This window comes from Phalacrocorax carbo, chromosome 6 (assembly GCF_963921805.1).
Source record: "Phalacrocorax carbo chromosome 6, bPhaCar2.1, whole genome shotgun sequence".
Classification (NCBI taxonomy): Eukaryota; Metazoa; Chordata; class Aves; order Suliformes; family Phalacrocoracidae; genus Phalacrocorax; species Phalacrocorax carbo.
Window position 1 is genome coordinate 9238172 of NC_087518.1, and position 27709 is coordinate 9265880.

Below are 27709 nucleotides of genomic sequence, written 5' to 3' on the forward strand. Positions count from 1 at the left end.
AGATCCCATTCTGGCAGCAGAGGACAGCAAGTGAGGTTAAGCTGGCTTTGCGGATTTTGTCCCAGACCCAGTCACATGTATTAAGGTGTTTCACATGGACCGCCCCGCCTCTGTATGCAGCCAGGTGCAGGAAGGCCCTGGGTGCTGGTTTAGGGGGCTGTGCCCCTCCCGGGGTGGAGGCAGCTGCCTCCATGTTTCTGCATTCCCAAGGACGTGCTCCTGGCCTGGGACGGGACAGGCATTGCTGCTGGTTCCCTTACGTTTGAAAAACAATACTGAGCAGTAGTTCAGTAAACTACTGCAAATCTGGCCAACATGCAGGAATATTATTCTGCAAGACTTTTTTACTTAAGCAGTAAACTTGTAGGGACAAGGCAGAAGGGCAGAATCTCTCGCAGAGGGGTGCTGTGTCCCGGGATACTGCTGTGTACACCTGGAGTGAACCCACCAAGGGAAGAGTGTAGCTCTCCTTTAATACACATTTTTACTTTTATTTTCTGCTTTTTACATGTTTATTCCATGCAAGCTGGCAAGCAAACCCGTTTTAATAAATATATCTGGAGAGGGAGAAAAGGTGTCCTCTGGCAATTTAGAAACCCATGAAAACTGGTCATAGATCATGGTTAAATGTCCCCCATTGAAAGCACATCACTCTCCAGCTGCTCTCATGTTAGCCTACTGACAGGATGAGCTGGTTAGCAGGGCTGATTCATGGCCCAGCAATATAATTCAGTTGCACTTGTTCGTTATTTACAGAAATCACAGACATCGATGTTCTGGCCAGATCAAGTTACAAGAGCAATGATGGAAGAAAGGTTACTGTTTCAAATTGGGCAGGCGCTAAGGAGACTTGTACACAAATGGAAGAATTTAATGCATTCTCCTGGGTACTAACATGTTATGTTCACGTCTGGGAAGGTCATGGGTACTAAAGTTTCACTTAGAGGAATTTACAGGCAAGAGGTGAATAGAAATGATTAAGTCAATGTCAAAGGACAGCTGAGAAAATTGCAGATTAGGCCACATAAGTGGGATATTGTGGAGAAAAATAGCTGGCAGTGTGAGGAGGCTAGGTCTTCTTACTTGTTTTGTCCATAAGTGGGAAGGGCTGAGTAGCATCAGCTTGAAGGTTTGCCAGAAGATTGCCAATGTGTGGCTTGAAACAGCTGACAGCAACTTGGTCTGAGCAGCCTGGCACCTGTATCGGCAGTGGCATCGCTTTCTCTCCATGTGCCAGTCAGGCCAGCGCCTGTGAGAGCTCCCAAATGCTCCTGAAATCAGACAGGTAGGCCCATCCTTCAAGTGCTCCACATTAGACAAGCCCATGGAGGTAGTGGGAGACAAGGGTGACCCTTCCTCCTTTGTTCTCTTCACCTTCTACTCACGCCCTCTGGATATGTGTCATTTTATGTTTCATTCAGAAAAAAATCTCAGTGCTTTAGGCTGTTAGGTTAGTAACTGTGATGGCACCTCTAGGTGAATCCATAGACACAAAGTCTACAGCGATGATCTACTTATTTTGCTTGTAAAAGGTAAAACAAGGGCCAGCATTTATCAAGTTAGCACCTGGGACATATCTCATCCTCTAGCTCTTTGCAGCCAGAAGAGTTCAGCTACTTATCCTAAGTTTGATGCCAAACTAACCCTGGAGATGCAAGCAGATCCTACGGCTGTCACTGGAACAGCACAGATGTGATAAATAGGGCGTTAATTCTAGCAAAGTCATTGTGCATGGCAGCATTTCTTGGCCAGCTCCAGGCTTTGGGATACACTGGGCAGTAAGGAATGCCGGGCTGAAGGTTTCAGGAGGGAATCAGACAGTTAATATGGTCCTAACTGTGAAAGTATTGTCAGGACTTTTCTGCTTGTATCTTTGTTTTTTTCTGGTGTGTATATATATGTTTTTGGCCAGAATGACATTATTGATCCTCATTTGCAGATGTATTATTGCTCTGAAGTGTAAGCTTGAGCTCTGTGATATGGCGACAAGATAGCATGGCTGCTTCATGAGAAGATTTGTCCAACGCCCTTTGCCAACAAATAAACTCCTGCAGCGATAACCTGCTTAATTATTAAATATGAAAATGAAACCATTACACTGTTAGTCCCTCAGAAGATCTTAATACCTAACTACTGTCCAGAGCTAATTTTCTGAACAATAATTTAATACACAGCACAGATAAACTGTGTACTTAGACTGAATACAAATGATGTTTCAGTGACATGAAATATGGCCTTATGCTGAGCGTCACTATGGCAACTAATGACATCACCGCAGGCTTCAACCTGCGCAAAACCCAACTTCTGAGGGTCTCTATTTGTTGGTGTGGATCTTTTCAGGGCTTTTGGGGTATGAATATGTAAGCACCACAGTGTTGTCAAGGGTTTGCTATGTATGTTTACTGTCATTTGAAACATTTATTCCCTTTGTGGTTGATGTTGTTCTCATGAAGGAAACCTAATGAAAATTACTGTTTGTATTTGGTTAGTAACATTTGTTGATAACATATGGTCTGGGAATGCTTCAGCAAATAAGAGCTTTTTAATAGTAAACAGAGATATGAGTTCTATAAAGCAGATGCTGTCAAAATACACAGTGTAAGGTTGGATATTTTCTTAGTTTTGTCTCTTACCCAAAACAAGATTATCTTCCTACTTTCCCTGCTAGTGACAATGCATTTTTTTAAGGGAGAAAACATAACCTGTGACCTGAAGCTGCAATTAGAAAATAAGGTCGTTTCTTGGTTCTTAGGCTTGAAACATTTATTAGGTACCTGATGGCTCATACATGAAAAGGTGTAATATTGAGGATCTGACTGGACCTGTAGTGCTGTAGATAATTTATGCCAAACCTCTGCTCCCTGGCACTGGTGGCAGTTTGATGCATTGTTATAAAAGATGCAACATGTGGAACTGTGACACCGGAGAGAAAACTTCAGAGCAAAGCTGATGAAGAAACTGAGTTTGTTAATCAGCTCTGTGCTGAACCCACTCCTCTGCTAAGCTGGGTCGGACAAGATTTGCTCAGCGGAGAGCAAAGCATAGAACCGTACTCCCTGGGCACAGGAAGGAGTAAATTATTTTTCCCCGATGCAAAACCTGCTGTTTGTTATTTGTGTTTGAAGAACATCTAGACGCTGGACCACAAGTCATTTGAGCCTTTCACAGTCATTTCAAGGGAACTGCCTTTCTTCAGCAGAGGATCTATTTTGAGGAGAGTGTAAAATGAGAAAGTGTCATTAACAGCGTGAGGGTGAATAGAGGCGGTTAGTGAGATGTGGTATAATCTCTCATCTGACTTGCAGTATTTTAGGTTGCAGTGTGTGTTCCATCACATCACTCAGAGGTGTTGCTCTAGGCACACTTGTACAAGAAGCACCTTGTCTGTGATAATTCTTCAAGCTTGCTTATACACTTTGCATGAGTTTTGAAGTGTGATGAATTTTCCGGGTCTCTGGGAACAACATAGAAATCTGGCTCACAATGAATTGTAAAAAAAAAAAAGACAGAGAACAAAAAAGAAAAAAGAGCAGGTTTTATCTGCTAGTTTCACGTTTGGCCTCTGCATGATCGGATGGTCGGGAGCATCTTCCTTGCAGTGGGGCACTCTTCCCCAGTCCTCCCCCTGCCCTTCATCTTTGACTGAGCTCTTCCCTGCTAACAAGGGCAAGTGCAGTTTTAGGAGTACTTTGCTTAGCTCTGTACAGTAGTTTCTGTCTGGCTTTATTTTAATGAGTTTCTAACACTGTAGAAACAAAGCTTGAAATACAGCTGTGAAGTCTCAAACATAAAAGCATCATGACTTTTTACCCCTTAGTGCAGAAGGTATTTTCTTCTCTGCTACTTTCAAAATTGTTTAAAGCTTACATTAGTTCAAATTCCACTTAATTTTTTTTCTGTAATCCTCTTCATCTGTGCCTGTTTGCCAGAGAGGGGCATTTTCCTGTATCTCAGAAACCTGAGCATAGGTGAGAAGTTTGACATGCTGGTGTGAGTGGCACCACTTGTGGCGGCGCTTCGTGAGCCTATTTGAAAAGCCGTGGCCCTTAGGATGTTGAACAGACTTGATATTTCACAGATTTCTTTTCCCTTTTATCTCTCTAAATCCAAGCTGACTGCTGGTTAAGTTCCAGGTATCTTTAAGAGAACCCCACGAGGATGCTCACCAGCACAGCTCAGGTGAGCCCTCGCTGGTGCCACCAGGCAGCGGCTCCCGCTGCAGCACACTGCTTGCTGGGATGGGGACAGGGCTGTGGCCAAACTGGCACTCTGTCCTCAAAGCTTCCCCAAGTGTTCAGGGCCAGAGAGCAATCCTCCAGCGTGAGATACTCAGGCCCATCCCCAGACCTCCCTCCAGTGGGCTGCAGGGCTGTGGCAGTTCCCACACTCATGCGGGGAAGGTCAGCAATAGGGTGGGATCCCCTTCTAAGGCTTAAAATGGCAAGTTTGGCCATAGATGTTGGCAGAATGTGGCTGGGACCCTGTGACTGGAGGGTCCCACATGGAATGGGTTCATGTTCTCTGCACATCTGGAGATGTCTTCTAAAAACGTGCATGTTTAGAGGGGGTTTTCACATACTGTGGGTCATTCAGCCTCCATAGCACTGCTTTCCAAGCCACAGGACCAGCCAGGAGATGACTCAGGGTGTACAAATAGTAGACAGTGGTGTCAGTTGATTGCGTAGTTGGAGAGGTGGCCGCTTCCTGGCCACTGCTGTCCCGTCCCCAAGGAGCCAGTGTCCTGCTCTGCAGTCCCAGCAAACTAGGATTACTTTAGGCGTAATGGCTTGAACTTAAATCTGGGCTGGGGTTGGGATTTGGAAGAGGAACCAGGTTAGATTGGGGTTTCTTCAGAGGAAGCAAACCTCACTGTCAACCTGGAAAGGAGAGGTTAATTAGCCAAGAGAGGAGCAGAGGCATGAGCGATTGCAGATGTCCTAGGTGCAGATGTCCTCGATCCTCAACTTCTGTTGTGACTATACAGGCTGTCGCTGCAGGAGACATTATGTTCTTTCTAAATAAAAAAGTTCTCTTAAATTGGTTTCATGCTGCTCCCAAATACTCTTTTTTTTCCCCAAAGAACCATCGTGGGTTTTTCAAACATCTGTGCCACATTCCTCCAAGAAGATAATTAATGCCCTTGTCACTCAGACATCCCAGCCACTTTGGCTTGTGCCAGACAGGACATTTTTGTTTAACTATTGCACTCCCAAGGTGTAGCACTGCTGACCTGTCGGTGGAGCTGAACATCTTTCTCTCCGTTTTCGCAGCTGGGGCACCCAAGGAGACTTCACGACAACACACGCGCTTCCTGCAGTGAAGGTGAAGCTGTTCACGGAGAGCACAGGAGTGCTGGCTCTGGAGGACAAAGAGCTTGGGAGGGTAAGGAGATTTTGAGTTTAATAATGTTTCCTTCTGGCCCTGCTTTTCTAGAGAAATCTCTCCTGTACGGAAATATCTTTGGAGCACAACATGCTCTGCTTTTTTGCCAAGCTTCAGGAGAGAGGGAAAAAAGCAAGCTCTCCACTGCTGGAAAGGAGTGCATCTCGCATGCTGTCTTTGTTGTGAGTTTGTAATGGCAGCATTTCAGCTGGCTGTGCCTGCACTCCGCAAAGGCAGAGGATCTTGTGTGTGATATTGGCAGTCCGGAAAGCCTTAGAAGTTGCTTACGGAAATGGACATTCCTGAGGCAGAAAAGGGGATTATGCTGAAGCAAAAAGAAGGGATTTAAGTTTGGCAAGAGAGCGTTAAGCTGCTCTCCTATCTGCTGAGCAGCCGGTGCACGGTTTGAGCATTTGAAAGCACTGACTGCAGTACTTGCTGCAAAGGCCTTGAAATCCTGGCTCCCTCAGGGATTGTGGCTTCAGTGGGGCTGGACTGGGGAGTGGAATGTGGGGGTACATTTCCTCCATCAATGGTGTTAAAGACCTCAGATTCCTGAGGTACTGGCCACAGAGGCAACCTTCCTGCCCCATCTCTGCCTCTCACCTGTGCTCCCTAAACCAGCACCTTGGGACTGGTGGCCCTCCATTGCTGCAGCCCACAGCTCCAGAATATCTGTGGATGAGATTTTTCTGTGGCTTTGGGACACTTCAATTAGTCTCCATGGATTTTTTTGCAGCTGTGTAATTTGTGTTGGCCCCAGGCATAACTGGCAGCAAACTCCCTGCCATCCTTTCCTCAGCTCTTCAAGGGTGTGAAGACCCCATGAAAACCAGTTCACAGCAAGAGAGGCTGCAGCTTACACATGGGCTTGGCACCTCCCATGTCACAGCTCAGTGTGGTCTGAGCGATCTCCAGGAGCAGCCTGGGCTCTGTCTGCCCATCTCTGCAGCACACCTTGCTCTCCGGCTTGTCTACTTGGCCAACAAAGCCATAGCCAAGAAAGCCACTGATCCTGTGCCAAGCCCAAGTATGGTATTTACAATTATGGACTAACCTTTTGGGGTGTTTCTTGCTAACTCCATGGCTGCTTGTGCCTTGACACAGGAGAGTCTGTGTCCATAAAACAAAGTCCTAATTAACCTGGGTTTTTATTCATCCTATTCATACAAGTGCCAAATGTTTTTCCAGGTCCTAGTGAGCTGTTGATCTCATTTATATTTTTATGGTGGAGAGTGCTGCATGTGATTTTTGTCTCATACAATTTATGTTCATTTTAGCTATTTAGGTTTTCATGTTCATGTAACATCCTTTGTTCTTGCACTTGAGAGAGAGAAAAGCAAAGCTACACCTTCTTTTCTCCTCTCAGTCTTCTATTCAAAGAGACACAGCCCCATTGGACTTTCCTCATCCACACCTTGATTCTTCCTTTCTCCCTGTCTGGCTCCTTTTTTCATGAAGAGGGTGACCCCACCAGACTGCAGTACTCCAGCTGAAGACCTACAGCTGCTTTGCTGCACAGCATTTTTCAGGATTATTTTCAAAACCTCGTTCTTCAAACAGCCCGGCACTCTTGCCTTTATCCACTGCAGTATGCTGAGCAGAGCTTTTCACCCGGCCAGCCGCGATGCCATTCAGGGCTTTTTTCCCTGAATGGTTACACTTGGTGTAGACCTGCTTGCTTTGTACATCTTGTTTCCACTGGCATCCATAAGCAGTGCTGACTTTGTTGGTCTCGGGAAGCAATTAGCTGTGCATGTTGTTCTGAGAAAGATGTCAGGCCCCAAAGCAACCCCTCTTGCCCTGAAATTCTGATGAGCCAGCCCCACCAATGCACTTTAATTCCTGGTCCAGCAGGAAGCCATCCCTCAGCTCTGAGCTTGTGCAGTCTGAAGGATCTGGGCCAGCAGTGGCTAGTGCAGGGAACCGGGCGGTGATTTCCCCTGGCCCAGGGCCACCAGTGCTTTCAGTCGGACAAACTTCAAAGGGATGCTTGGTGTGCCCGGAGTGGCTGAGATGACACGTGTCTGCTCAGGCTGCCCCGGGATTTCTTTTTCAATGAAATAATGAAATCAGGAGTGTGCTAAGTCCCTGGTTTAGCTGTTGGAGTGGGCATGAGCCTGTCTGCACGGAGAGAGAAAGGAAGCAGGTTTTATACACAAAAACACCCATGCTCAGCTGCCCTTTGAGAAGCGGCTTTGTGCTCTGCCAGGCATGTACAATGCCCACTTTCTATTGCAAGTGTTAAATTGGCAACCAGCCGACGCTCCTCATTTCACCACTTTTATCGAAGGGAGAGCTGAAAAATGCTCCCAAGCCCTAAACTGCTGGATGGGCAGCTGAAGGCATGGGAATACATCCTGGCCCTATTGAAGCCCATGGCAAGGCTCCCACGGATTTCAGCCATGCCAAGACTTCATCTACTGAGAGCAAAGAGGGGAAGCCTTGAGTTACAACAACACTGAGCAAAGTGTATGTGCCTTTTGGTGAAAAGGAGTTAGAAATCAAAGTAGAGAGCATCCCAAACACCCTGAGTGGCTGCTGCTTCACTGAAAGATGCAGTTTAGTGCATGACCTGCCTTGCAGTGGGTCCTTGGAGGCTGCTTAGAGTTTGGGTCCATCCGTGTTTCTAACACCACCATGTGTAGAGGACTCACTTCTTTTCTTCAGGATTTGCTTAAATGTTTTTGGTTTTTTTTTTTTTCCAAGAGTGATGCAGTAGAGACTGGTGTTGCTCAGTTATCTGTGTAACTAATAAGAACTTCAGATTTCTGCCAGAGAAAGCATTAGTCTAATTCAATAAAATAAGTGATAAATAATGTTGATGAATAAGGGTGAAGTTGAGAATCTACTGATGTTAACCTCAGTCTTTGGAGAAGGCGATAAAATACTTTTCAAAATCATTCATCAGAGGATAATAGCATCAAGGATAGTTTGATGGAAAACAGCCCCTATGTTGTTGACTCAGCAATAAAGTTGAAGAGCAGAGGAATACAAGATTATAGTCTGGGCTGGAGTTTGGCAGGAGCATGGATTAAGCATGAGCAAGGAATGAGTGATGGCAGCACAGCGAATAATGAGGGTGAATGCTGCCATTTGTAAAATACTTTGCATGTGTAAAGGTTAGTGGATTTAAAGGAGGTTGATCTCACTACAGGACAGTGGACAGTCACTACAGGACAGTCACCTCTGAGACTGAAAGCATCCGAAGAGGAATGGGCGTCGGAGGAAGAGGGTTAAACCACCTCAGAGACTTATATAGAAACACTAGGAGAAGATGGTGGATGTGGTGTAGTTCTGGGAGAGTACTCTGTGGCTCACTGTCTGAGGGAGCTGCTCTGCTTTGTAAGGGTAATGGGTGAGTGGGAAAAGCACAGCTATGATCAGGAAATATTACTCACCTCTTGGAGCCTTTCAGTTCCTTTGATGAGCCAGACACCTCCATCGGTGTTCATCTGCACAGCTCCACTGCAGTCATTGGTGTTGCGCTGATTTACTCCAGCTGGAGACCCATCGTTTCCTTGCTGCATAAAATGGAAGCAGAGAGTCTTGCAGCCTCTGATGTCACGATGCGTGATGCAGATTTTGTCTGCTGTTGCAGTGCAGTCAAACACACCAGCCTATCTAAAATGTTGCCTACTGCATCCAGTCTTAACAGTAAGCAAAAAATCAAACCAGCTCCCTCACAACCTGATTGTAGCAAAAGGTGAACCATTTTAGGCAGAATTTTCTGAGCCCTTGAAACAGCTCACCTCACAGGGGAAATGTCAGCAAGGCTGGAGGTTGACTGAATTGCATGAGGCTGAAAGTGGGGGATTGCATGGGCCACCTCAGCAAAAACTTGTTGCTGGTTTGATAACCACAGCAGTCCGCCATCACATCTAGATTGATTTACCTGGACAGTTGCAAGTTCATTTACCATGGTCTTTCCTTAAATGATGGGAACTGATAACGCAGTTCTGTTCCGCACAGCCCCATGAGCAATGGCTTGGTAAATAGAGGGGCCAAGGAATATATGAACTAATCTCAAAAATAATCTGTACTTTAAAAAAGCAATTAAAAAACCACTGATGGTGGCTATTCATTGATGTGAATAGAAACTTCCAGACTGACTTTTAGGGGAAAAGTAGCTCCTCTGATGGGCTTTTGTTCCCCATTAAAACCCATTTTGTGAATAATTTTTCCCCTTAACATTGTTGATTTTGATGCTTACAGGTTGTTCTCCACCCTACTCCCAATAGCCCAAAGCAATCAGAGTGGCACAAAATGACTGTTTCTAAAAACTGCCCGGATCAAGACCTGAAGATCAAGCTTGCTGTGCGAATGGATAAGCCTCAAAACATGAAGCACTCTGGGTAAATGCATGTCTTGATCTGAAATCAATTTGTTTTGAATGTGCTTTGGAAATTTTCTTTTTTTTAAGATTCTGGAAGAGAAACTCTTTTTGTCAAGTTCACGGAAGGCCAAAAGAAAGATAAATATAAAAGTGGCATTATTTCAGTCATTTATAATGCACTTTCCATATTCTTAGCATAGTCTTTTTAATGCGTATCAGCCAAATAGTTTCGATTTTAAACAGTATTCCTCAGGAAATTGCTAGGCTTTTTTCGTGTAAGGAAATAATAGGTGAACTTCCTGACTCTCTTATTCAGAATGGTATAATTTCCTAAGTTATTCTGTGTTTCCCTGTATTAACTTCTCAGAACCAAAAGCACAGTGCCCCTCCCACTTGAAATAAGCTCCAGTGTGATCATCATTATTTATACAGAGATACAGAGCACAATTAAATTGCAGTTGCCTGGAGTAGGCAGTTGCCTGGAGTAAGACTAATCATCTGGGAGGTTAAAAGAGAAACTTCTCCCCCTCCAGAAGTGAGTGTCAAAGGATCTGGGGCCAGGGAGAACCCTGCCTGCCACCCCGACTTCCACCTTCGTGCCATGCAATTACAAATTAGATCATCCTTGGGAAGATCTAGCTAATGCCTTTGGCAAGGCTTTCCTCTGTTTGCTCTTCAGACATGAGGATGTGATAAAAAATAGAAACTATCCAGGAAAGTCACTGTTTTGATTAACACTTTCTCCATTATATTTTTGGTGCTATAAAAGTGACTTTGTTTCATTTTTATTTTCATATTGTTGTGTTAGATTCAATTCATTATCAGGCGGTTTGGATCACTCATCTTTTTCTTACATCCTTCTCCTCCTCCTCTCTTCTCTGCTAATGAAATCAGAGCCAATAGCCACAAGTGAAGTTTAATTTTTCCATCGCAATCACGGGCACCAAAGCCAAGAGGACCGTTCACCCGTCATATTTGTTTCCTTGGCCGCAGCTGATAGCAACAGGGCTGAGCAGTCCTGGCTTTTCTCAGGCTTTCTTCAGCTAACATTTGATTTACAAGATGCTGCTTAAAACTATGTGGTTTATAATACTAGCTTGCTATCAGAACTGAGATTGTCTTTTTGTTGATGTTAGCAGCAACAGCAAAAAGGACAATTATTTCCATGTTCTTGAACTAGCCAAGGATTCAGTACCCACATTAGCATGACTTGGAGTTTTGTGGCTTAAACATTCACCAAGAGTATGTTGGATCTGTTCTGGTGTAAGGAACCACTAGCATAACCAAAACGGAATGTTTTTCCTATTTATTGGGCCAGAAATAAAGTAATTATAATGATACATAAAACATATTAATGCTGATTAATGTCCTTGTGTTTATTATTAGTCTGGTGCTGCCACTATTTTTGCCAGTGTTTGTATTATAGTGTCACAGTGGCCGCTTCGTCACAGAAATTAAATGCTAATTTTGACATTAATTTTAAAAGTTAATCCTTCCTTTGTAGAAAACAATAAATATGCTCCTTCTTAGAAGTTACTCAGTTTGCTTGAATATCTGTGGCCAAGTGATTTCTAGGAATTCCTCTTAAGCTGTTCAGCAGAGTATCCTGGTTTAGTCAGTCCGGTGGATACTGGGATCCTGGGTACTGGTTTTGATGTAGTAAATATCCCTCTCTTTGACAGCCCCCCTTAGCTAAATGGTTTTGTGAAGGCTTAAAGCAACATTTGGGATTTATCTCCCTTAATTCTTCCATTGCAAATGTATTCTTCATCCATCTGACCATGTCATAGCTATTCACTGGCATTAAAGGGCTTCTAAATTCTGAGCAAGTTGTGAAAGACAAAGAGGAAGAGATAATTAATACTGTGCAACATTAAGACTATGGGAGCCTTTTGTGTCACTTTCTTTACAGGTTACTTGTTCAGGCTAGAAATAAGCACATTCATGAATGCTGCTGAGCTTAAAAGTCTTGAAATCACTCCTTGTGATTTCTTGTGCATTAACTTCAGTTTCTAGGTATGAAGAAAACATACTGAAAAGCAAGAGAACAACATACTTGTGTACTGAACACTTGTGCACTGAATTCACCTATTCTTTTCTCCTAGGTATTTATGGGCCATTGGTAAAAATGTTTGGAAGAGATGGAAGAAACGATTCTTTGTCCTGGTCCAGGTAACAGATTTAACTAGAAGTGATCTTAAGTCACAACATGTAATATTTGAGTTTTTGTTCTGACCATTTTCAGTGTTGTATAATTGGTGCAGAGTTGTGGTTCTGTGTAGGGTGTTTGTTAACTGATGGATTTTGTTCTAAATGTATACAACTTCTTAAGGATATCCCAGCTGCAGACCTCTAGCTGTGTTTCCTGATGCAAATGAATGCTTGGTGAAATGGAGAACCAATTTTAGTGAGGAATTAATAAGATGAGGAGGAAGCTCAGTCTGCCTTGGCTTGGAGGTACCTGGGTGCAAATGCTCCCTTTTGAGCCTCCAGGTAAAATTTTAAGTCTATTGAAATCTACAGAAGTTTCATCACTGGCTACACCAGAGTCAGTATTTCATTCTTGCTGTTTATCTCGCCTTCATGTTCATTACTGCCTCTCATTGTCTGCCGCTCTCATCAATCATTCTGCAAAGTCTTTCTTCCTTTTTCCCTTTTTCTTTTTTTCACTTTCTGCCCTCTTACTTTCAGTAGACCTGTATATTTGATCACAGTTAAGAATGTCGTGGAAACAGGCAGAAGATATCCTCTGTGACCTAAAAGGATCTGCCTATACTTGACGTGTTAGCTCTTCCCTCACTTTCCCAAGGGCAGCTGAAAGTGCTGCATTGGCCACAGAAGTATGGGTCTGAGCAGTTCCATCTTCACACCAACCTGATAAAGCCACAGAGTCCTCTTGGGTCCATCTCCCTCTCCCTCCTCTCTGGGTTCCCCAGGGTATGTTATACCCAAGTATGAGAAATAAAAGCTCTGTGCAGGGTCCTGTCATGAAAGCATCACAGAGGTACTCTGAGATCTTGGGCCAGCACAGATCCAAAGTGATCAAGTCAGAGAGTGAAATCCTACTGCCAGTGAAGCTGATGGCAGGTCTGCTGCAGAGGGGCCAGGTTTTCACCTGTGTGTAAGAACTGAGATGGTATAAACCAGGTGCAGCAGGCTCCACATTTCAGATGGAGTGTGCTTGTGTGTTGGCTTTCCTGTGCCAGTAAGGGGAGGACTCCACACAGTCCCATCTTCCACCTTACACAGGTGGCTTCTCTGGTCCTAAATCACCTGGTATGAACTGGTTAGTTTGGTTTGAGTTAATTATTACTCCAAGTTCAATTGTCTCAGTAAGAAGCTTAATTGCATCCCCCATCTGTTCATCACTTCTGGCTTCCATAGCGCTAAACTATGTGGCAGATAAGAAAATCCATCCTGGGGAGGTAAAAGGTATTTATGATGCACGTGACCCGTGCAAGTAGGAGCCCATTTGGAGAGACCAGTTAAGTAACGAGTCCAATAACCAAGTATGATCAACAGTGACAGTTTAAACGCTCGTTTTATACTCCAAATGGAGTCAAAATGGCCACAAAAGTAGAGAGTTAGTGTAGAGCAGCTATGGGAGATACCTCTATCTGCCCAAGCAATATATTTAGATTTTTGGTAAAAGTGATGGGTTTAGGATCAGTGTAATCCATTCCTAGAGGCATCTGGTTTGCAAAGGCACCCTCTGTGCAGGGACTGACCAGGTCCCTGACAAGGTAGCTTGGCACCTCGCAGGGTAACCCAGCATCTTGCTGAGCTAGACCACTGGAGGTAAATCCCAAACTGTCTCCTGGGTAAGAAGCAGGAGAGGCCATAAAGTAGGAAAGGCCTTTTGGGAACATTATGCAGTGACCATGTTCGTGGGCAGGGATTGAGGGGTTCCTTTTCACTGTATGTTTCCTTTATTATATTATGTTCTGAAATGAAGTAAAAGTGCTGTGGCAGTCTGTGATCACCTGTAGAGCAAACACCGTTGCTTTTCCCTGAGAGATAATTCATTCCTATTAGACCAAGTTCTCAGTCCCTTTTTCCCTGTGAACAGGGACTCTCCAAAGCAGAGAATCCTCTTTCCTAATAAAAAAACAAATCCTCTTTCCTATAAATAAATCTATTGATACTCTTCTCTGCAAGGGTTTGCAGGTTTGGACACGAATTCCCATGCCTCTCTCAAGGAGCCTTTCTTCTGGCCTTTCTATGTGGTTGCAGTTACTTCTCTAGTTTTCAGTTGCTATATGTTCTCCAGCTTGCTGTGGAATTGAAGCTCTCAGAGTTATTCCATGTTTTCTCATGGTACTAGGTCTGTATTTGTCAGTTGGCATATAAAAGCAGAATTTGGCCAGAAAAGCAATTCATCTAAATAAGATGAGCAGACTTTTGCCCCCAGAGAGTCTCTGTAGCCCACCTCAGAAATTCCAGCTGCCACTGCAGCTTCTCTGTTATGTTACCGTTTGCTCAACATTTGGTGCAATGTAAAGTGTTCTGCCGTACATCAAATATAAACAAGAAACACTCTCTATGCAGTCCCTCAGATGTAGTTTGAGCATATTGAACATGTCAGCAGGCAATAAAGATGGAATAAAAATACTTTGCTGTCCGTATGTTTGTCATTTGCTTTTCATGCAATGCAAAGGATGGGTGCTGGTACGAACAGGGATTGGCAGCAAAGGTGTTGATGTCCAGGATGCTCTGAACTCTGCTAAACGGCAGACAGAGAATAACCCCATCAGGAAGGTGAGCTGGCTCCATTATGTAAAGAACGGACAAGCAACGGCCCTTGTTTCAGGGGCTTGTACCAGGCTCCTGCTTGCACCAGAGCTGAGAGGTGGAGTCCAAAGCATAAAGTGCCTTTGGGATATAGTGGTCTGGTCAGCCCGTGACACTGCCAAGAGGGCAAGGTTGTAAATTCAGATGAATAACTAAACGTTTCCTTTCTGATACCTTGTCTCTGTCCCTTACCTGTATCATCTTCTCTTGCAGCTGCCTCCTCTTTTGTCCCTTGTAGAGTAACCTCCTCCTCCTGGTCCTGTGCCCTCTTCTGCCCCTCTTTTCCCATTTCAGACGGATGCAGCCTCCGTTCCTTCAGTGATATTGGGGGTACTGCTCTGCCTTCTGGTACCAGCAGTTAAGAAATTCATGGTAATAAATACTCAAACTCTTCATAGCCATCTAAACAAGGCACAAAGGTGCCAAACTGCATGGGCGGCACCAAGGAGGAAGGTGTTGATGGCAGTTTTGTGTCAGCGATGCCTCACTGGTATGAACGGAGGCTTTGTGCGCATAGAAAAAGGAGCTCTGCAGGGAGCATTTCCAGTGCTAGTTGGCTTCTGTAAGCCCTGGAGAGAAGGGGAAAGGAGCAGTAACTGCCTTGTAATTTGGGTGGAATAATCCCTCGCACCTTCTGTGTCTGTGTAGCTGCGAGGGTTGTACAGGAGAGGAGATGATTTGTTTGGGTGTAGTGGGTGAAAGCGGTTTCTTTGTGCCATTTCTAGAACTGGGCCTCACCTCTCCAGTGCACGCATTGCTGGGTGGACTTGATTCAACCCCTCGGGGAAGGTTTACAGCATGGCGCGGCTGGCAGAGCTGGTGTGTATGCTCCTCCAGCATGCACCCATGCGTTCGGAGGGGATAGTTTTCTCTTTCGAATGAATCGCAGTCCTCTCTGCACGCTGCCCACCCTTCTCATAGACACCCTTTGAGATGAGCAGCAGAAGAGCAGAATACTGATTAGATGTAAATTACATGGCAGAGACTCGTTACTTGCCTAATTTTAAATCCTGAGATATGCAGCGTGAAAGTGATGGCAGAATATGGCCCTGAGCTTGGATGGAAATGGTCCACGGCATCGTAAGTGAGGAAAATGCTTCGTAAAGGCAACAGTAATGCCAGTGGCAGTGGTAAGCGAAAGCAATGAAGCAATTTAGGGCAAAGTTCTCCGTGACTGGTTGGGAAAGAGAATGTACGTCCATCACAGATGTTATAAGTGTCTCCTAAGTTGCTATATCAGCTGCCTGAGCACAGCATGCAAATTTCAGCCAATTTGCCAGTTAGACCCTCAGTCGTGCAAAAGCTGGGATTTTTGATAGCTGACAGAGCTTGTATTAATTCTTTGCAAGATCTAAAGTGCTGTACTGGCAACAACACTATCGTTGGTTCTGGTGGGTTTGCTGGCTTTGTGATAGGAAATTTCTTATAATGATTCTTAAGGGCAAGTGAATTAATTACATTGAGATTTCAGACTGAATCTGTTGTTCTCTTGTCATAACCCCATTTCTGTGCTCTGGCAGCATATGGGAAGTAACACTCCATGGTACCTGGATGACATGTCTGCTGAGTAGCTTGAAGCAGTTTTCAGCTGATTGTGTCTGATGGTGTTTGCAGAATGTTGTTGGAACCAGATCAACTCTCAGCAGATTAAAACCAGTTGCAGTGTCTACGCCTGGATCTATTGTTCTAGTGACAGACTCCCTGAACTCATTATAATTTAGACTAATAGTGACAGTTCCTGCTTTTAGCAAAACTCAGCTGAATCAGGATAAAATGAAATAAATTAAGTGCTCAGTAACTAGGAATAACCAACAGAATTTGAAAATAATTCAGCAAAATTGCAGTGTGCTGCACCAGTGGTCCTAGACTGTGGTCCTCAGGTTAAGGTAAAGTACCCATAGCTGGTCCCCGTAATCATATTAAATAATGTTTTCAGTTAGACCCTCACTGAGAACTGTGCATAGGTGGTGATTCTTGAGAAACCTTGAGTGTTGATGATAAATACAAGATGCCACAGCTCGTTATACCTGGCTATAGTAGGTCCTGCATGTCCCATCCGTACTCACGTCGGGTAGGTTCCCATCCATGCAGCCCTGGCCGAAGAGAGCACACGGTCAGCTCCTGCTTGAAGAAAGAAGTTAGGACAACTGCTATGTGCAGTTGTTTAGGGCTGAATGGATGTGTTGAGATGTGAAAACTGTTGGTTTTGCATTTGTTTCTTTAAGCTAGATAATTTCCTCTGCTCATTTGTGTCAGGAAAGGGCTTGGGAGGCAACGTACAGCTGCAACCAGAGGACAAGAGTCTCCCATCAAAGCAGAAAGCTGTATTACATCTGGCAGTATCTTAGCACAGTTTCTCTCCCTTGGGACAAAATACATGCTGTTAATCTAGGAAAGGTCCGTTTAAGAATTTAACCCAAGTGGGGCGGTGTTGTGTCAACAGTGAGAAAGGGGGAGGCAGATGACTGAGCTCGGAGTGTGAGGGACAACAATTAACAGGTTTGAGCAGGATGCTGGGGAAAGCGGTGCTCACTAGAGCAGGAGACTCTGGTGTTAAAACAAGGACGAAGTCAGGACTGGTTAATACATATCTACTGTATTTATTAATCAGTCGGATTATATAGCTGATGACAGAATATAGTCGAGTGCCAAGAAAGTCAGATCTAATTTAGCAGCCCGGGAATATTGAACTTTGGCATTTGTCTCCTACTGTCCAATTCCCCTTTCCTGAATTTCTTTGTCTTTTTATCTTTTTTCCCCACTTTCTTTTCCTTCTGTACTTTTCTCTCAAATTATTTCTTTTCCCTTTTTTGTAGTGAACCAGCCAGGGCAGCCTTGGATTATTTCCCTTCTTTTAGTTTTGCTCAGTTCAGCTTCCTTAGATGCTCCTTTCCTGGCCTTCATCAAGTCTCTGGATGAAATCCCAGCTGCTTTGGGAGTTTGTCCCTCACTGGGCAGAGATTTCTCCTCTGCCTTCCTTCAGTTTCCTCTCTGTATCTGTGTTTTTTCCAATTACTCAAACCATTCATCTTGCCCATCCCATCTGCTCGCTCGCTCTCATACTCAGCTATGGTTCGGTGTGAACTCAGCAGGCTGTAAGATTAATTTCTGCTATTAACTGTTTCACTCGTCTGGCCACTTCTGAGCTTCTACAGAAAGCAGGCTCTGTAAAGGACAATATTTTAGAGGACTGATAAAGGGCAAGCTGCAGTCTCCACTTGACCCTACAGTGCTGTTCAGCAGCAGAGCACGATTGTGACATATCGAGCTTTCTAGAATCTCATTTTGTCAGGTTTTGCTTTACCACCACTCATAAATGGAAGGAGCCACATTGCACTGGTAGCCAGGGCATCAGATTATTTCTGACCCCAAGCAGTAAATGCGTTAGGCAGCAGGATAGGACAGAGAGGCTGCTACACCAGTCCTTGAGGACAGTCGCTTGAGTTATTTAGGTGCAGGCACTCTGCATGGCACTGTTGGCACCTTTTCCAGAGGCCATCGATAACTGTCTCCTCCCTCCAGCCTGCTCCTAGCCTGCCTCCTGCCAGCAGGCTCTTGGGCAATCCTGTGCTTGGGCTTCGCACTTGACCTGTGTGAGTAGAGAAGGAGGACGTGAGCCCAGATGAGCTCTGGCTTAATGCATGTTGTAGACCCACCTGTAGGTTTCTTCTAATAATGGTGTAGGGCGGCTTCTTCCAAGAAAATCATGTGAATGCTAATAGAAGAGACCAGTTTGCTTTGCCTCTGTCCCAGAAGGGCTCCACCAAAGCCTACTGTCTACTTCTGTCTTTTATAACATTTAACATGAGAAGTATAAGCTCTAAAATGCCTGTATGTGTTTCCATATATTACTGTTGTGTTGGCAGTTTGGCTTATTGATAGGGATGAAGAATATTTTCTGGGTCCAGAGATGAGACAAATTACTTATACATGAAGAAGGGCCTGAAATTCAGACCTCATGTTCAGGGTCAGAGAAGAAGAAACTGAACTGCTAAATGAATTTTACCTGTTGCTACAGAGTGTACACGAGAGTTGTATTAATGTTTTCAATCAATGTCAGTGTAGGTTAGTACTGACTCATTTCAGGAATTACATTTATCCTGCAGTCCCTGAAGTTCAGGCTGTCTAACACAGAGAAATCAAATCCTCACCACTCAGATGAAAACTCCAGGATCTTACCGTAAATAAAGCACATTCAAGAGTTTCTCCAGGAGGTGGCAGCAATATACTGCAAGTATAACTGAATGAACACTGCAGGAGTCGTCTGAATATTGTGCTGTGGGGCACTAGGTTATATTTAGATTTCTTCGTGTTAATCTTTTTAATTTTTGTGTTGCCGGTATGATGGTATGCATTCAAAGTTCATAGCATAGAATATGCACTGGTGTGCTCCTGCTATTGGTCTGTTACTTGTCAATCTTTCGTCAGTGCTGGTAGTTTTAAGGAGGATGCAAGATGCTTAAAGCATCACTTTTAGTCTTACTCCCACAAATGTGTTAATGATAGGGTTTATTCTTAGGTGGCTTTTGGAGCTGTTCCTGGAGGAAGGCACGGTGCAGGCAGGGCTGCTGAGAGCAGGCTGGCAGCTAGCAGAAGCCCGTAGAGGGCAGCAATATACCAAGTGGCGGCTGGGAGACACTACGCCAATAGATGGGTCCCCTGACTTAAATAAATGACATTTTATTAGCTACAGATAGCACCAAAATAGGCTCTGCGTGTGTATTTGTAGCTGAGCGATTTGACGGGAGTTTGGAGGTAAAATCCCCTGGCCCAGCCGCTCGCCGCCATTCATGATCTCTCCCAACTTCCAAAAAAATGACGAGCACGATCCGTTGCCACCCACCAGAGTTTTAAAGTTTCCTCCAGAGGTCAGGAACATGTCCAGGCTAATAAAATTACGTCAGGCATCCAGGATGTGACACAACCTTAACAAAGTCATTTGAAATCATTTGACAGTAAATTTCCCCGTGAGTTCCTAGCCCGGGGCACGGAGGATCCTCTCCTCTCCTCTCCTCTCCTCCCTGGACGAGCTTCTCGCTGACCATCCAGATTGCAGCTCAACGAGTATGTGCGGGGTCTTGATGCGGCCTGATGGCCTCCTAAAGGCGATTCAGGAGCCTGGCAGAGCCCCTGCAGCTGAGTCGGCTTCCGTCAAGAGCTTGACATTGAATGTATCGTGTCATGCAGATGGTACCTCAGAGGAGTGAGAGCTGCCATTTACAGCACTGATGACAACAACTGCCGAGATCAGTGGGATCTTAAGATTGCTTTAATATGACTGGCACCTAGCAATTTAGCTCACATTGTTTGTGACAGGGTGTCACTCTTGCACTTGTCTGGGGATGAATGATAGAGGGTTTTAAAGCATGGAGCTTCCTCTTTTGGAGGAAATTAAACCGCTGTATGTACTGATGCGGAGAATTAGATGCCTGCCGCAGCAGGGTGTGTTAAGAGCGAGCTTTGCAAAAGCCTGGTAAAAAGTTTAGTCTGTCTCGTATGGGCAATGACCGTCAAAATTACCCCACCACCCCCAGCCCCTCTAAACACGCCGTCAGCGTACGGCATTGCTAAGCGCTTTGGATTGCCTTGTCGTGACCACCCGGTGCCATCTTAGCTTTGTGATTTTCTTCAGGTTAGTCAATATACATTTGCTATGTGCAGCTACCGGGAGAAAAAAGCTGAACCTCAAGAGCTGCTGCAGCTCGACGGATACACTGTGGACTACACCGACCCGCAGCCAGGTACGGGGCCGACAGCTTGCTGCTGCACCCGCAGGTGCTCGTGCTCACCATGCTGTGTACGGCTCCCAAATGGGAGTCCTCTCTCTCTCCCCCCGCTTGCAGCTGAACTGTGATCAGCATTATTATAAATATACTTGTGTTTATACTGATCATTAGCTATGCATGACTTTACTATGAATAGATCTAAGGAATTGAGCTAGGAGTTGCACCAGAGGAGGGAAAGACTCACCTTCTTTGACGAGCCTAAGTGAATTAGATGCTTAAATCCCAATGAAATTTGATTGTCAACTGAATGCTCAAATCGAGTGATGATCCTAGCCTGTGCCTTCAGATTATATTCCCTAAATAAAAGGTTAGCAGCTATGCCTGTCTTTATTGTAGAAAATATTTAAGGGACCAACCCAGCGTTTTTGCCTCCCCCATTTTCTCTCTGATAGGTGTGAGTGGAAGGAGCAGGGTTAGAAAGTTCCCTCGTACCTATTGTGTACATGGTGCTGAGACCCTCTTCAAGTGGAGAAACACCACATTTCTTTTATTTTGGTGGGGCAACACATTGAGCATGGTGATCCTCACCATGCCCTGGGTACTGGTATCCCCAGAGGAGAAGACACAGTGGGTTGGTTGTCAAGACCTTGATTCCAAGTTAATTCCAGTGTTATGGGGATGGGAAGATGGATGCTGAATCAGGGCAAAGACAGAAATAAGCACATCACCCATGCACCTTTTCTGCAGTGTGAGCACTGGTGCACTCACTCTAATGGGAAACCTCCCACTGCATCCCCTCAAAACTCATTTTAAATGGGGCTCCAGCGGTGCAACCGGTACGGGTCCTGCACAGATGGGGCTGTAGGTGAGAGAAGCAATTAATCCAAGTGCACAGGGTCATGTTTTAGTAATCACGGTGCAGGGTGCTACCTGGGGACCTGGCAGGCTCTCTCACAGGTGAGTTTGGTGCAGGGGAGGGGACTGAGCTCAGCCAGGAGCCAGGGGCAGCACAAGGCTGGCTGGGGGGACACCCGGGGCAGTGGTGGGGTGGGAAGCCTCAAAGCCTGCAAAACTCCGTTGTCTCTTCCTCTCCTGCCAGGTTTGGAGGGCGGCAGAGCATTCTTCAATGCTGTGAAGGAAGGAGACACAGTGATTTTTGCAAGTGACGATGAGCAGGACCGTATCCTGTGGGTCCAAGCCATGTACCGAGCCACTGGCCAGTCTCACAAACCCGTGCCGCCTACCCAAGTGCAAAAGCTAAATGCTAAAGGAGGAAATGTACCCCAGCTAGACGCCCCAATCTCTCAATTTTGTAAGTAAAAAAGTTCTTCTACAGAGCAGAAGTCTTTGATGGAAAGATTTTCGGCACTGTTGTAGTATATGTACACGTCTCTGACTCCAAAATGAATTTTTTTTCATTATCATTAAGATGCTTTTTACATCAGTGGATCCAGACCCAGTTAACCTGTGTGTTTAGCACAACCAAGCCCAAGAAACAAAATTCCTTGGGGAACTTGTCAATTAGTATTTTAAAGTGCAATACTTGATGGAGGAGAGAGTGGGATCTGAGAGCCTGAGACCCAGCTTGCTTTCTGCAGACATGCGTTTCACCCCACACAATAAACTGCACACCCAGATCAGAGCGATTCATTAGCGCCATTAGCTGTCTATCAAATGCATCACGTGCTCAGAACTACAGGTGCAAATCTTGCAAGTACGAAATGCACACACAAAAAGAGGTCTCCTGTTGAATATTCAACTGTAGGAAAACATATGGTATTTTTAACAGGTTGCTTTGCAGGCCAGTTAGATGTGAATTTAAAGCAATCATCTTTTAAGTCGTAGCTATGCTGCTTGTCCTGTGTAGTTATACCCAGTTTGCTTAATTTGAAATTTAGAGCAACGTCTTTTGTCTTGCAAATGTAATTTGATTATAAACCAGACGAATGCCGCCTCGCTCATTTTTCTTGAAGGTCTCGATCACACGTCTGGAGCCTCTTTGTTATGTAACATACAGCAGTTCTTGCTAGTTTCAGCAAAATTTAAGAATTAGTATCATAGCATATATGTAAAATAAGGAAAAGTGGTCAATATTAGCAAATTCTCCTAATGAAATCAGATTTTAACATTTAAAATAGTCCCTGTAAAGCTGTTAGAGAATTTTTAGTTGTAAGGAACTCAGAAAACCTGCCCCTTGCTTATCAGTATAATTTGACCGCCTTTTATATCGGTTTAACTTCATGTCAGTATTTATAGAAAAATAACAATGCAAGACATACATCTGTATCATCAGTGTTACAGCTGAAAACCTCTGCTTGCTGCTTTTTTTGTTGTTGTTTTTTTTTTTTAATCCTCCACGTGCCTGCATATTTTGGACTCCCTCTGCCTTGGATTGCTGCTGCTGTCAGTGAGGATGTAGCATGATGCAGCGTGGTAAACACATAGTCAGGGTTTTCATCTGAGTGACCCTCATCCTCTTCATCCTGGCTTTGGGGGTGCAAGGTGTAAAGGATTGGGGTTGGGAAGGAAGGTCACCTCTCAGAAAGCCAAAATGGGAGGCAGGAATTGGGCTCTTGCAAGCGGGAAGTTTACTGGCTGTGATTAGCCTCTAGACCTGGCTGAGTCGTGCCTGAGAGAACTCCCGGGGGCTGTATGTCCCTCTGCCCAGGTTCACTGGCAGGCACAGGTCCTTCTACAGCTGCTTTACATGCTAAAAGCCTTCAAAGTGTAGCAAGGGGGAGCAGCAGAGGGATGCTGCTTGTGGGTCGCTCTTCTAACAAGCGATGCTGAACTATGCTCTCAGCTGTGTGGTTGGTGCAAAGAGGATGCACTGCTGCTTGTCCCAGCGTGATCTCTGCAGGTCAGGATGAAGGCAGCAAGAGAATATCAAACTGGGGAATCACCTTTCCCTCTAGGCTTCTCCCATCCCTGCAGACATCAGGCCTGGATAATTTTTCTGCTGGGTAAATTCCTGGTGTTTACAGAGTTTTCACTTTGCCAGACCAGTATGTGGGGTCGGGTGAAGGGTCCCTTTCCCAGACACATGGTAATTGCCTGGCAGCAGCTGTAGCAAAATCTGCCAGGAGCTTGGGAGGAGAAAGAGGATGCCCAGGGCTGTGGACCTTCAGGTGTGCTGTCCCCATGCACAGCCTAGCACTGTGTGCATGGGGAGAGTTGAACACCTTTGCTTAGGTTACTGGGATTGAGAAGGGGCAGCTGGTTTGTCCTAGTCCTTGCCAGGGAGCAGCGAAGTCGATTTTGCATCTAACCACAGCCCAGCACATCCAGCAAAGACTTGTGCTGCTCATGGTCCTGCAGACCTCTTTCAGCCTGACTGTGCTCAAAGCTATAGAAATGCCACAGATTTGACCTTGCTTTTTCCATCTCGCTTGCCTGCCAGGAGGCAGGGATCCCTCATTCTTGCCTCTGGTGAAAACAGCTGAGATTTCACCCTCTAGTCCCTCCAAGGCATCTGAGTGGGTCAGGATCTGACCTCAGTTTCTCTCACTTTTTCTCATGCCTATACCAGCTCCAAATCAGGATCATTCAGCTTTTTTTATGCCACCACCCTCTTTCCATCCACACTGTGTTTTCCCCATAAGATGGGTGGCTACAGGCTCCCCTTTTTGCTGGAGGCACTGGAAAACCCTTCCAGTTGTGTTGTGCCAAAGCGTAGAAGCAGGAAACCAGTCGTCTCCTCAGTCTGATGGTTACTTGCTACTTCAGCATCCTCTGGGCTAGTGTGTTTTGCCTTGGTCTTCCTTCCTCCTCCTCCCTTGGATCTAGATCCCTCCGAAAGCTCGTTGTCCACAGAACCTTCATCCTACAAGAGGAGGAGGGCAACACGCCATAGTACAGCTTCATCTCAACAGCAAAGGCTACTCATTTTTCATATTTCAACATTTGTATGTGGCGATGCTCACTGCAAAAGTCTTTGGGCACAGCAGTTAAATAATCAGAAGCAGAAGTGAGTCATGCATGCAACATATAATGGCTTATCAGGAGTCTTAAATGCACAAATACATTTCTCAGCTCCTTCAGTCTTGAAATTCAAACACATCAAGTATTGCATTTTTAAAAGGGTCTTGGTTTGTTATTGGGTTTTTTTGGCTTGGGTTGTTTGGTTTGGTTTTGGTTTGGGGTTTTTGGCGGGTTTTTTGGGGTTTTTTTTTGCCTGCAGAAAGGTAAGAACTTTTGCGAGAGGTTCGATTCTTGTACATTTATCTTTATACCTGTCATATTTTTTGTGCTTATTAGAGGCTATGGTGAATGAGGATGTGCAAAGAAGTAAATGTTAAGCCGTTTGACGAGTAACTGTTGTTAGAGCTTTTGTGTTGTAGCAGTCCGAGATGGCACATGCACATGCATGCACATGCAGAGAAAATCCAGCTCTCCGCTCCTGTCATGGAGCTGTCTGTTAAACAGAAACTTGAGAAGAACATATTTTGCTGTTGGGGAAACTTGGGAGAAATAGTGAATTCATTTGGTTCCCACCTCTTTTGACTTAGTAAATACGAACTTCAAGCAGCACTCAAATTCTCATCCGCAGTTCGATAGCAGCGCTTGACTTGGAAGTAAGCAGACAGCTCCGAACCAGGGTGGAGTTTATTTTATTTGCAATTTAAGTACTGGAAAAAAAAAATAGATCCTGCTATTCATTAATTTTTGTATGACTCTACAATTCCTTTTATGTGGGTGAACAATACCTGTTAGAGTGAAAAGTTTTGCTTTTTTTGTTTTGCTACAATTTAAAAGAAAAATCCGTTTGCGCAAAGCTGTGCTTTTCTCCGATGTTGGCATTATAAAAGAAAAAACCCAAAACTGTTCTTGTTTATTGTTGAAATCATGCACAGTATTGTAGTCAATAATGCTGCCAATACATATTACACCTTTTGGCAATATTTAAGCTTCATAAAAGTGGTCACTTGTCTGAAAGTACCAATCTTTGTTCGTTCTGTGTTAGTGATGCATCAAACAAAATTCCCAAACATGCTCAACGTTCTTTTTTTTTTTTTTTTTAAACCCTTTTCTTTTTAACATGAAAGATTGGTCGTATTTGTTTTACGTATCACTTGTGCTTCTATTTCATTTTTTAATGTCTGTTTATATTTAATGACTGTTAATCACATCATATACAAAGAGTTGGTTGTTTTGAGAATTTGTAATGATTTGTTCCCCCATAATAAGTAGCAAGGTTTATTGAGCTGCTTAAGAAATTTTCAGCTGTAAGTGGTTTGGTTTTTTTTTTTGGTTGGTTTGATTTTCTTTAAGTTTCTTTTTCATTCTTTGCTTGAACCCAAATATTTAGCTGCTAGGTTAGGGCTCCTGTCTGCTTTCCTGAGCCTTGTTGCTAGTCTTTATGTTATTCTGGTTTGTTCCTTCTTACCCTGCTAACTTCTAGCTGGACTCAAGGGTAAGTGCTTCCCTGTAGCTAGCACAGCTCAGATAATCAGACTAGATTATCTGACATATGCAATGTGCTTTTTTTTTCTCTTAAATCTTTCTCATGTTTAGATTTTGTAGTACAAACTTTCCATGTTATTTTCCTGAACTGAGGTTTGAAATGTAAGTTTCCATACTGAAATTAGGATGCATGTGATGTTTGCATAATTGCCTTCTCTCCCTGGCTTTCACATTGGCATCAAGTGATCCTTTTAGTAAAGCCAATCATTAACATTTCTATTTTTCATTCCAAGATGTAAATATTAATTAACATCACAATAAAACTGTAAATAATACCTTCTTTTGTTTCATGGAATTTACATCGAGTTGACTGCTTCCTGCCTGAAAACAGATCATTTTGCACTCTGACAATATCCTTTCTCTCCGTGCCGATGATTAGCTTGGTGCAGCGCACCAGTGTGCGGGGCTAACTGTGGAAACCTCAAAGCGTAGAAAGGTAGGGCAGGAGACCCTGAGAGACCTAGATGAGGAGCAGGACTCCACAGGAGCCCCCAAAAAACCCCTGCGCACATGCCTTGTGAAAACAAGCCTGAGTCATCGAGGTTTGGTAGTTCCCTCTCCCCTAAACTCGGTAGGGGATGATTCTGGCAGCAAGCGGCGGCTCTCTGGGTCACCCCGGGTTTGGAGATGCTGACCTGCTCTGACGGAGGGGTGCTGCTGGTCCCCCAAATTACTGTAGATCCATGTTTCAGCGTGGGTCTCAATCACCAATCAAAGCAATGCTTGCCAAAGAATACGTCAGGGGAATTATTGTTTTACATTTTCCTACTGGAATATCTACTTTGAAAAAAATAAAAGCCCAAACTTGTGCTGTAAAAGAGCTTCTCCTTAGTCTTTGTTCAGCCTTAAATACACACAGTACAAATCCTTTATTGGTGTTAAAAGCTGCTTCTCTAATACCTGGTGAGTGCCTGCTTTCCTTAGGAGGGAATAGCATCAGTGGGTCATGAGAGCTGGCAAATATGTATCCAGAGTACCTGAATGCAATTGTGAGAAGGAACAGGCGGTGCCATCCCTCCTGGCCATCAAACAAGACTCTTTTTTTAATTCTTCCTCCTTTTGTTTCTTTTTTCTTCTTTTTTTTTCTGTGTGTGAGTATGTGCGTGTGTGTATAAATATACCCCTGGGTAGCAGGCAGAATTCCTTCTCAGCAGACACTTTCTTTTTTCTTTCTTCTTTTTGTTTTCTAAATGTTTGGATTTCCAAAGAGGATTCTTATCAGACTTTACTGCAAAAAAAAAAGAAAAACTTTAATTTGATGGAAATACGGATTTTTGCCACTTTGAAAGAAAGAAAGAAAGAGTGAATGAATGAATGAACTTGGTTCTGGCAACATTACATGTATTTGCACTACAATGCATTGCTATCCTATTAGATTATTAGTTTTGTGCTTTAATTGCTTTATTTTTTTAGATAGTTAGAGATATCATGAGAACATTGCTGTGTCTTCTGTATTGTCAACTTGCAGATGCTTCTTTGCAGGAATGCAGAATTAAAATGTTAATTCCGTTCTCACATAACTTGCATGAATTTAAAACTAATAAGCCTGTAAATCACTTCTATGTGCTTTAAGAAGCATGGGACTCTAACTTATGAAATACAAATTCATAGGTTTCCGCAGTCACCCAATTCAAAATATTTTTAAATAGTTACAAAAATGCTGTGAAAAAATGTTTTATATTATAAATAGCTGTTCTAAAACTGTGTTTTTAACTTGCCACACATGGAATTATGTAAGTGCGTACTACAAATTCTTATTCATTTAACTACCAAGCATTAGGTAACTTAGATTTCCATTCAGTGCCTAGTGTGTCTGGTGATTTACAGGAACATTCATAACCGTTTATTAAAATTGTAACTTGAGCAGAAAAGAATTTGTTTCCGGCAGAGGAAGAGCCATAAAACACAGGAATAAACAGCCAATAAAATTTAAAGCTATCTTCTAACATGGAATGATATGAAGGGAAAAAAACAAAAGAGCTCTTAAATATCCAGCTGAGAGGCGAGTCCA

General features: G+C 44.0%; 1 protein-coding gene across 8 annotated transcripts in view; it reads left to right on the forward strand.

The window, feature by feature from the left end:
• CADPS (calcium dependent secretion activator) overlaps positions 1–27709 on the forward strand; it is a 225309-nt gene that overhangs the window by 103372 nt on the left and 94228 nt on the right. For all 8 annotated transcript variants that reach the window (XM_064453572.1, XM_064453576.1, XM_064453573.1 and 5 more), the window contains exons 7-11: positions 5271–5382; positions 9598–9737; positions 11824–11890; positions 20142–20250; positions 21335–21547. In XM_064453572.1, the coding sequence (XP_064309642.1) occupies positions 5271–5382; positions 9598–9737; positions 11824–11890; positions 20142–20250; positions 21335–21547 (641 nt within the window). The remainder of the gene's footprint in view (positions 1–5270; positions 5383–9597; positions 9738–11823; positions 11891–20141; positions 20251–21334; positions 21548–27709) is intronic.